Source organism: Piliocolobus tephrosceles, chromosome X (genome assembly GCF_002776525.5).
Source record: "Piliocolobus tephrosceles isolate RC106 chromosome X, ASM277652v3, whole genome shotgun sequence".
NCBI lineage: Eukaryota > Metazoa > Chordata > Mammalia > Primates > Cercopithecidae > Piliocolobus > Piliocolobus tephrosceles.
In genome coordinates, this window is record NC_045455.1 from 90663925 (window position 1) to 90675414 (window position 11490).

General features: G+C 40.0%; 1 protein-coding gene across 3 annotated transcripts in view; it reads right to left on the bottom strand.

Annotated features, from left to right (window-relative positions):
• Window positions 1-280: 280 nt before the first annotated feature.
• The window catches only part of PARP4 (poly(ADP-ribose) polymerase family member 4), a 97865-nt gene continuing 86655 nt past the window's right edge, over window positions 281-11490 (bottom strand). For all 3 annotated transcript variants that reach the window (XM_023190322.3, XM_023190321.3, XM_023190323.3), the window contains 3 exons: window positions 10208-10307; window positions 5535-5667; window positions 281-668 (listed from right to left, as the gene is read on the bottom strand). In XM_023190322.3, the coding sequence (XP_023046090.2) occupies window positions 473-668; window positions 5535-5667; window positions 10208-10307 (429 nt within the window). In that variant the 3' untranslated portion in view covers window positions 281-472. The remainder of the gene's footprint in view (window positions 669-5534; window positions 5668-10207; window positions 10308-11490) is intronic.

Below are 11490 nucleotides of genomic sequence, written 5' to 3' on the forward strand. Positions count from 1 at the left end.
ACCTGAGGTCAGGAGTTCGAGACCAGCCTGGGCAACCCGGTGAAATCCTGTCTCTACTAAAAATACAAAAAATTAGCAGGGCATGGTGGCAGGCGCCTATAATCCCAGCTACTCAGGAGGCCGAGGCAGGAGAATTGCTTGCACCCAGGAGGAGGAGATTGCAGTGAGCTGAGATCACGCCATTGCACTCCAGTCTGGGCAATAAGAGCAAAACTTTGTCTCAAAAAAATAAAAAATATTAAAAAAAAAAAACAATAAAAAACAAGGAGACACAGAAAACTGAAATATTTTAAGTTTCATTTTATTATTGCTTGTTAGTTGATTAAAGTAATTCTGCTTCCATTTATTTTTAAAGACAGTAATTGCTACACTGAATAAAACCTTAATGAAGTTTCATTATAAGTATCTATTATCATTTGATTATTTTCTACACAGAAGCATGCAAAAAGTTTAAAATTCAGTTTCATTTGATTTAGCCTTGACTGTAATGAAGGACTCTATGAAGAGGGGACACGGTGTTTATGGGCTGGAGTCCCAGCAACTGCTTGGTGGCAGAGTCCCAGTCTTTCCCCAGTTCAAGCCGTGGACAGATAGATGGGTACTGTCCTTCAGTTCTTCTTACCCATTCACTTGCTTTCTTTATAGCCTCAAAACCCCAGGGAATATTCCTAGATTAAAAAAAAAAAATGTTTCAGATTTCAGAATATAACAACATGTGAAATGTAATATGGTACTAAACCCATCACATTGTAACAGACAAAATGACTCTGCCAAAAATTAAGATATTTCATAAAAGCAGTTTTCCTTGACATCTTACGGGACTTCTTCTACCCGTCTGACCTTGAGCTTATGCACTGCATTGTCAAGTGTCCCGTGCCCACCACTTCCTGGCTTCCATGTGCCTCCAGGCATCCCTGCTGCCTACAGGACAGCTCGAGTTCCAGCTTCTCTACAGTTGTTTATGCTTGTCCCCTTTCCATGCTTCTCAATCTAAATCCTATCCATTCTTCACACACAAACTCAAGTATATTTTATAAATGAGGCTTCTGTTTCTGTCTCCTTCCCACTGTACCAACTTGATTTGGTACCTTCAGAATATCTGAGAGTCCGCCATGAAACTGGCATATAGTCAGTTGTGTCACGTAAACCAGGAACGACTTGGTAGAATAAGCATATCGAGTCAAGTCTGTGTCCACTAAATGGTGTCAAATACTTGAAACTGTTGAATATTCAAGTCTATTCAACACTCAGAAAAATTCTGAGATTGTTAATTAATATTAATTAGCTACTTCCTCACTTGTTCTATCATCTGCTAGAACTTGTTAGTGAACAAGTGGCAACATACACCAAAGTTCTTCAGAAAATTCTATGGGGGAAACTTAGTATTTTGAAAATTCTCTCCCCGTTCCTGATTTTTCCCTGTAAACTGGGAAAGGGCCGTCAGTATAACGTGGTGGTGAAGAGCTGGGTTTGAGTCCTGACTCTGCAATCACATGATATTGGTCATGTGATACTGTGTGGCTTTCATTCAACACTGGGAATCTCAGTTTCCTCCATTACGAGAATAACATGAGGTCCTATGGGTTTGTGGTGGAAATTAACAAAGCTTATAAACTTAACATGCTTACTAGTCCCTGGTACACAGTAGGCACTCAATAAATGTTCACTGAATGTCATGATAGAATGAACATACTAAATAAGAAGCATACCGAAGTGGGTAAAAGACCAATATTTCCTTGTAAATATTCATCTACTTACAGTTACTAACTGCTGAAAACAACAAAACTGGCTTTGAATATTTTCACTAATTCAGCTGGCCTCCTTCAATCCAATGGCCTCTACACTTTTTGGTTCACCATTCCACTAGTAAGAAAATCTTGTGACTACACCCCCATGTAATGTGCTCCTGCATCAATGTCACGTACATCTTGAAATAGAAAATATAGAAAAAGCTTCAAATATGCAGTAAACAGGAAGTAAAAAATATCTATCTATTTATTTATTTAGTTTAGTGGAGTCTCACTCTGTCACCCGGCTAGAGTGCAGTGGCACGATCTCAGTTCACTGTAACCTCTGACTCCCTGGTTCAAGTGATTCTCCTGCCTCAGCCTCCTGAGTAGCTGAGATTACAGGCACGTGCCACCATGCCTAGCTAATTTTTGTATTTTTAGTAGAGACAGCCTTTCACTATGTTGGCCAGGCTGGTCTCGATCTCTTGACCTCGTGATCTGCCCCCCTCAGCCTCCCAAAGTGCTGGGATTGCAGGTGTGAGTCACCGTGCCCAGTCTAAAATCATTTTGTCTTACGTACTAAAGTGCCAACAAACCATTTTGCTGGCACAATAGCAGTAATGGGGTAAGAGCAATATGCTGGAGTATACTTGATCAATTTTGAAAATCTTGCTTTAATACTTTGTGATATTACAGTTCAAAAGCAGGTTCAAAGTTTATACTTGTTCTAACAGCTATGATATGAATAACTGGCAATGACCTAAATAGAATTAAGTGCCTCTTTGGATGTGCCTATTAAGTCAAATACTAATTTGTTAGTCCCATCTCCTAGCTGTTCAAAGTGTTTTTTCTTTGATATTTATTTAATTAATCCTCTTGGCAAGTGGCACTGGTTTATTTTAAAATAAAATACAAAAATTAGGCTGGTGCAGTGGCTCAACTCCTGTAATCCCAGAACTTTGAGAGGCCAATGCAGGCAGATCACTTGAGGCCAGGAGTTCCAGACCAGCCTGGCCAACATGGCCCAAAACCTCATCTCTACTACAAGTATAAAAATTAGGTTGGTACGGTGGTGCACACCTGTAATCCCAGCTACTCAGGAGGCTGAGGCACGAGAATTACTTGAACCTGGGAGGTAGAGGTTGCAGTAAGCCAAGATCATGCCACTGCATGCCAGCCTGGGCGACAGAACGAGACCTGGCCTCAAAAAATAAATACATAAAAACAAAAAAAAAGAAAACCCCCAAAATAGAAAAAAAAAAAAATTCTCATCTTTCTTGGCAAACTAATGAGAAGGTATTGCTTTTTTAAAAATGGAAGTATACATTACATATAGTAAATTTTTACTACACTTAATTAAAAATGGAAGTATACATTACATATAGTAAATTATGATTTTCCTCTTTTTTAGACAGGGTCTCACTTTGTTGCACAGGCTGGAGTGCAGTGGCAGGATCACAACTCAATGCAGCCTCGACCTCCTGGGCTCAAGCAATCCCCCCACCTCAGCTTCCTGAGTAGTCAAACACTACCACACTCGGCTAATTTTTAATTTTTTTGTGGAGACAGGGTCTTTCTATGTGGTCAAGGCTGGTTTTGAACGCCTGGAAGCAAGCAATCCTCCTGCCTTGGACTCCTAAAGTGCTGGGATTACAGGTGTGAGCCACTGTGCCCAGCAATGCCTGGGTAATTTTTAAAAGTTTTTTGTGGAGATGGGGGTCTCATTGGTTACCTAAGCTAGTCTTAAACTCCTGGGCTTGATCTTGCTGGGCTCAAGCGATCCTCCCGTCTCAGCCTCCCGAAGTGCTTGGATTACAGGCATCAGCCAATTTGCCTAGCCCAGAACTTCCTGAACACCTGTTTTGTGTTTGAGAACTTTTTCTTAATCATGACACTTAAAAATTGTTTTAATTTTTAATTAAACAATTAAAAATTAAAATTTTAATTTAATTTAATTTAACTTATTTTCCCCAGTCATTTTTTTTTAAATGCAGTGGGTTTTGTTCACATCAGGATCTCAACAAGGTCTACCTTTGCTTTTGGTTGATATGTCTCTAAAGGTTTATTTACAGGTTCTGATCCTCAACCTTTTTTTTTCTATTGCCATTTATTTTTCTCTTGCCATTTATTTCCCCACATTTCAGACTTTGCTGACTGCATTTGCATGGTGTCATGTAACATGTTCCTCTATTCTCTGATCTAATTCAAGTTTAGAAATCAAGGGGTTTCGTTTAACTTATTTGATTTTATACATATTATTTTCTAACAATATTAATACCTACCTTCCAAAATAGCACATCAAAAGTATTAGTAACATCATGGCTACTCCCAGTGAGATTTCTTCATAATATTTTTTAATCCTTAGGTACTATCCCACTAGGGAGATATAGTCAAATTATGTACTAAGTCACCTTAAATGAATACCCAGGCTGGGCACGGTGGCTCACATCTGTAATCCTAGCACTTCAGGAGGGTGAAGTGGGAGGATTGCTTGAGCTCAGGAGTTCGAGACCAGCCTGGGTAACATGGTGAAGCCCTGTCTTTACAAAAATTACAAAAACTAGCAGGGTGTGTTGGTGCACACCTGTAGTCCCAGTTACTCAGGAGGCTGAGGTGGGAGGATGGCTTGAGCCCAGGGGGTGGAGGTTGCAGTGAGCTGAGATTGCACCACTGCACTCCAGCCTGGGCGACAGAGCCAGATGATCTCAATAAATAAATAAATATCTTATCCATTATTATGTAAAATACTTACATAGTTCCAAAGTCAAAACTGCAAAACAAAGCATACTAGGAGAAACTTAGCTTCCATCCTTGTCCCTCTACCAAATCCCCCTTGCAATAATATTTTTATTAGTTTGATTAGTTTTCCCCTTATCTTGCCTTTAAAAGAACATAAGCCAATTACATGTGTATGTATATGTGTATGTATATACTTATGTGTATATATATATATGTATGTCAGAAGGATCCTGCTCTGGTCTTGCCCCTCTCACCATGGGGTGGGGGTCTGCAGGGACAAGAGAATGTGCCCACCCCAGAGCCCATATCCTCCTGTTTAGACCCTGCAACTCCAGCGTCCCTGACCACATGGCCCTGAGTCCACTTCCAGGGTCTTCCCTGGGTCTGTCACCCTGAGTTTGAACAGTGCTGCTATCTCACTGGTGCTGCAAGGTGGCTGGGGTGAGGGGGCGCTGGCATGGGGTCTGGATGGCATTTTGATAGGTAGGGTGGGGTATTCATGTGTGTGTGCAAGGCCTCTTAGGGTCCTAGGGGTCAGCCAAGGGCCGAATTTGAACCTGGCCTTCCAGATGGTTATGAAGTTGTATTTGCCAAGGTAGGAGATTAGAACACATTTCATCTAACAGTTTGCTAGTTTGATTTATAACTTTTAAATACTTAGACATATAGTATGTGGGTTTCCATTTGTATTCTTGTCTCAGGCCCTGCCATTGTTGGGAACAGGGCTGGGCCCAACAGTCATATTGTGGGTCTTCTGAAGGCACCCAGGATCAGCGCACTGCAGCCAAGGGTACCACATCCAGAGCCAGAAGCGCCGGGCTCCAGCGGGAGCTGCACTGAAACTCTCCGAGCCTGTTTCCTGTGCAGCCCAAGGTACAAATACCACATCAGCCCTGCCTGCCACAGGAGACTGTGGGCAAGCTATCACCTGCAAACAAACTCTCTTCCTACATACTTAGAAAGCAGTCTACACATGTAACATAATTCCCTATAGCTGTTCGTAAGGTTTATTAAATAAATAGTTGAAAACATAAGTAAGTTATATAATACTATAGTTAAAGCCACCTGGAAGTAGAAGCGTCATCCAGTTTCATCAGTGATTTGAACACTATTCCCTCTTTTTCCAACCTGTTGCGAATCAACTGTAGTACCAGCATCGTGGCAATTAGGTCCAGGAGACGTTCTCTTCCTTTTACACCTAAAAGGAAAAAAACTCCATTAAGTCTGTTGGAAATTCTGAATCTCAAACTGTGCCTGTTTATAAAATTCCCATTAAATAATTATAATATGGTTAAATCACAGTACATGAGCAGATCATGAAACTCTCTAATACTCTTCAAGGTCCTTAATTAGCTTGCTATTTAAATAAAAAATGAGGACGGTTGGAACCATGTGCCTATCATATTATCCTGATGGGTGTCAGGAAACTGAACTCTACCCAGAGTGCCCCTCGCTTGCCATCTTCAGTACACAGAAAGCCATGAAGTTCAATGAAAGAAATCTAGTTTTCAGGCTCCTGTTACAAATAGCTTAGAAGAGTAAACCTAAATATTCAACAGATAAACAACAGATATGACCAGTTACACTGGTGTATCAAATTATTTCTAGTGGTTAGCACCTATAGGTATCCAAGATATTTTACTATATTACAAAATATCAGAATTGAAAAATGAATGTTTACATGTGTTGAACTCAGAATTAACAACCCATTTTTATTTAAAAAAATGCAAGCAGCTTTTTTTGTTTGTTTTTTGGTTTTTTTTTTTTTTTTGGAGAGACAGGGGCTCACTCTGTCATGCTGGAGTGCAGTCAGCGTGATCAGAGCTCACTGTAGCCTCCAACTCCTGGACTCAAGTGATCCTCCTACTTTGGCCTCCCCAAGTGTTGAGATTATAGGCATGAGCCACAGCATACAGCCAAAAAATGGTTTTAGGGAAGAAAAAAAAAACCAAATCTCTGTCTTATAATTAAGAATATACAATTACTTTGAGTAAAGACAAAAGGACCTGGCAGAGTATGCACATATCTGCATATACACCATTAATTTTACATCGTTGAGGTAGCCAAAACTGCTCATAAGAGGGCTTTTATTAAGTAATATAATGTTCTTAGTAGAGAAAAAAGGAATTGAATAAATTTTTAAAAACAAAATAACACAACCAAGCCATTGTCCCACAAAAGAAAAATCAATGGAGACAAAGCAGTTTAATTTGCTGGATTCTTTTGTGGCTTATTTTTTGGGTATTATTTACAAAATGTTAGACTAATTTTTAAGCAATATTCATAATAAGCAACATACAACTCCAGGAATAATGTAATAAAGAGTAAACTGATGAAATGCCTAATGTGGATCAGCGTCATTTAAAAAACAAATTCAGAAGGAGACAGGATGATAAAAGAGAAACGAAGACGAGGACAAAAGACAAAGTTGGGTACAGATATAAAAACAAGTCAGAGAAAAAAATCAGACAGCTTGAGACTATGTAGAGGAAGAAAGGCAGAAAAACACATGCTTACAGAAAAATAACACGGATAACACAGAGCAACACAGGAAAAGCCCATGGAAAGGTTACATCCATGAAATCTCATCCCCTTGCATCTGTCACTCAATTTTCTCCAGTTCTCCTCTTGATTCTCAGTCCGCTCCTTCTCAGTGTCTTTGCTGTTTCTTGTCCAGTCTGAACACTAAACACTGTCGTGTGACAGGCTGGTCCTAGCACCTGCTCTGCTCAGACTACCTTGTTTCTTTGGGTGACCTCATCCAGAGCTAGGCTTTAAATACTACTCACGTTGAGAATTCTCCCAGTCTTTTCCAATTCTGACCTCTTCCCTGAGCTCCAGCCTCACGTGACAATATATTTATCTTGAATTTTTATCTCACTCTGTCACCTGGGCTGGAGTGCAGTGGCACAATCGTGGCTCACTGCAGCCTCAACATCCCAGGGCTCAGGTGATCCTCCCACCTCTGCCTTCCCAGTACCTGGAACCACAGGTACACGCCACCATGCCTGGCTAATTTTTGTATTTTTTGTAGAGATGGGGTTTCACCATGTTGGCCAGGCTGATCTCGAAATCCTGAGCTCAAGTGATCTTCCCGCTTTGGCCTCCCAAAGTGCAGGCATTACAGGTGTGAGCCACCGTGCCTGGCTTATCTTTGGTTTTCAACAGTTTGACTCTGGCCTGTCTAAATGTGGTCATTTTTGTATTTATCGTGCTTGGAGTTCTGCTGAGTTTCTTGGATCTGGAAGGTGCTGTTTTTCGTCAATTTTACAAAAGTGTTCAAATATTTTTCTGTCTACCCTTTCACTTTCTGAAACCCTAGTTACACAAATGTGAAATCTTTTGATATCATTCCACAGTCTTGGCTCCTCTGTTCATTTTTCATTCTATTTTTTTCTTTCTATATTTCAGTTTAGATAAGTTTATTGAGTACATTGTCAATTGAATTAAATGATTTTTTTTCCTGTTCTGTCCATTCTGTTGTTAAGCTCATTGAATGACCTTTTCATTGCACATACTATATTTTCCAGTTCCAGGATTTTCATTTGGTTCTTCCTCATAGTTTCCATCTATTTGCTGAGATTCTGCCATTTACTCACCCATTCCATCCTTTTCTGGTAAGTCAATCCTTCACTATATTTTTAAAAGCAGTTTTAAAGTCTGTGTCTGCTAATTCTAACATCTGGGTCATCTGTGGGTCAGCATTTATAGCCCATTTTCCCCTTGATCACGAGTCATGTTGTCCTGCTGCTTCGTATGTTATTAAATTTTCATTCCATACTGAACATTAAAAATGACACCTTGTAGACGCTCAGCTATCTTACTCTAAAGAGTGTTCAGTTTTGTTCTGGTGGATCCTGTGTAGGCTTTGTTTTAGGTTTTATTAGGATGGGTCTATTTTGGCTTATCCCTTTGTCCTGGGGTATAGTCCTTGATCATGAGATACGATCCTTATGACCCTTTTATGGTTTCAATGGAAAGATATTCATAAGTCTGATTTGGTGCAACTTGAACTCTAAACTCTGGCCAGTACTAGGCAGCGGCTGCAATCTCTGGTTAGCTCTGTAGCTTCCCAGCTGTTGCTTTTTTCTGGATTCCTTGAGGTTGCACTCTGTATATGTATAGGTTAGGAGAGAGCCAAGGATCTGAGGGGCATTTGGATGCAGATTTCAGAGCTCCCTGCTCTGCGGTTCCCTCCTTTATAGGATTTTAATCCTTAACTTCCAGCCACATTGGCAACCTCAAACTCCAACCCTGTGTCCTCATCCCAGAAAGGCTTTCTGTTTTAGTTCAAACCTCCCACTGTGTCTCATGAGCTGAGAAATGCCTTTAGGTGACAAGCTGGATACACGTAGAGCCCACCTAGTTGGCTTGCTTTCTTTCAAAGATTATGTTCACTCTAGTTTCTGCCTGTTTTTGATTATTCTCCTGGCCTTCAAAGAATGGTTTTGAACATTTTATTCAAAGTTAATAACTGTTATTGGCAGGAGAGTTAGTCAGATACAGGCTCTTCTATTATTCCAGGAACAAGCACTCACTCCTCAAGTAAACTGTCATCACCCCTTTTCGGCCCAATGCAGGTCAAACAGGTTATGCATTTGCCCACCCGCTCAGCCTGGAATATGAAAACTCTGGCATTTCAGAGGTGATGGTGGGCCAGTGAGACACTGCTGTTCTGTCTATCCATGCATATTGGCTAGTTGTTTAATAATGTGTATTTTATTTAAAAAAAAAAATCTCCAGGCTGAGCACAGTGGCTCATGCCTGTAATCCCAACAGTTTGGGAGGCCAAGGTGGGCAGATTGCTTGAGCTCACAAGTTCAAGGCCACACTGAACATGGCAAAACCCCGTCTCTACCAAAAAAATACAAAAATTAGTCAGGAATGGTAGCAGGTGCCTGTAGTCCCAGCTATTCAGGAGGCTTAGATCCCTTGAGCCTGGGAGGTGGAGGTTGCAGTGAGCCAAGATAGTACCACTGCACTCCAATCTGGGCAATGGAGCCAGACCTTGTCTCAAAACAAACACAAAAACAAACAAACAGCTCCTGTCCTAGGGCTAGCATTTGACCTTTAAACCACTTCTGGGTCAAGGATGCTCTGGACTTCCTCACTATCCCGTGTTGTCATGACAGGAAACAGATCCAGAGGTTGAACAACTGCCTCTGGCAGAGGCTGGCTAGGTGCTCATCAGAGCTGTTTTCTCCTCCTGGACACACAGCTTAACTGTACATTTCTCAGGCCTTCGTACATGGATGGGGCTATGTGACTAGTGTTCTTCCTCTTGTCTAGAAGGGGGACGATGCCAGGGTCATATTTGTTCTTCTCTCTTACCAGCATAATTTTAAAGACATATATTCAAGATGGTGGAGTCACAATATGGAAGGAGTCAAGGTCTCTAAATGACCACATCAGTGGAACTTTCTTCCTGATTGATATTTTACTGTGATAGGGACAAGAAAGTAATCTTTGATTATGTTAAGCTTCTGAGACTTTTTTTTATAGCAGTTGGTGCTATTTATGCTAATAAATTTGCTCAGATAATACCCTAATTAGTGGCAAAAATATGGCTAGAAACCCATCTCCCATTTCCTTTGATGGTTAAATATAATTCCATTCAAATATAACTTTCATAATTATTACATTAGTACACTAGTTTACAAAATAGTTTATAACAATTAGGAGCCTGCTTATGAATGAGTGAAAATAATGACTTAATAAATGGAAAGATAGTGACTTACCCAGAGATTGAATGCCTTTTTGTTTAAGAAAGCTGTGCAAAGCATTTGTATCAAGATTTAATATAAGTCCCAGTTCTGGTGTAAGTTTCCAGAAGCCATCCTACAAAATTAAGAAAACGAATGCAAGTTATATTATTCACATTTTATCACATAAGAAGTTATGTAGTGGGGGAAGGAGAGAGGCAAGGGTTGAAAAACCTATGTTCACTACTTGGGCAACAAGATAATTAGAAGCCCAAACCTCAGCACCACACAGTATGCCCATGTAATAAACCTGTACATGTACCTCTGCATCTAAAATAAAATTTTAACGAATTAAATGAAAAAAGAAGTTATGTGATAAATGTTTCCATTAATTTAATTTCAGTTAAAGCATTTCTAATATTTTTATTACTGTAAAATAAAGTTCTTCACACACTAGTGACACAGTATTGGTTGGCACCTCATAAATGCTATGAATACTACATATCTGCTGGCATTTATAAAAAGTGTGGGAAGAGGCTCATGTGTAGAGATTGTTTTAAGTGGTACTTTTTTTTCTTCTAGCAATGCTTTATTTCATTTTTTATTGATACATAATACTTGTATGTATTTTGGGGTACACATGAAATTTTAATACATGCATAGAATGTGAAATAGTCAGGTCAGGGTATTTAGGATCTCCATTGCCTCAAACATTTATCATGTCTTTGTGTTGGCAACATTTCAAATATTTTCTTCTAGCGATTTTGATGTATTCAATGTATTGTTAGCTATAGTCACCCTACTGCGTTGTCAACTAGCAATGAGCATTGAACTAGTATTTCTCAAACTTTTAAATAGCATGATTCCCTCTTTAAAAAAATCCCACTTTATTGAAATATGATTGACCTACAAAAAGTCACCAATATTTAATGTATACAACTTGATGTGTTTGGAGATAAGTACACACCCGCGAAACCACCAAACCATCACTTATCAATGCCATAAACTCAGCCACCAATGCCATAAACTCAGCCACCACTACCATAAAGTCAGTCACCAATGCCATAAAGTCAGCCACCAATGTCATAAACTCAGCCACCACTACCAAAAAGTCAGCCACCAATGCCATAAACTCAGCCACCACTACCATAAAGTCAGCCACCACTGCCATAAACTCAGCCACCACTGCCATAAAGTCAGCCACCACTGCCATAAACTCAGCCACCAATGCCATAAGGTCAGCCACCAATGCCATAAACTCAGCCACCACTACCATAAACTCAGCCACCACTGCCATAAAGTCAGCCACCACTGCCATA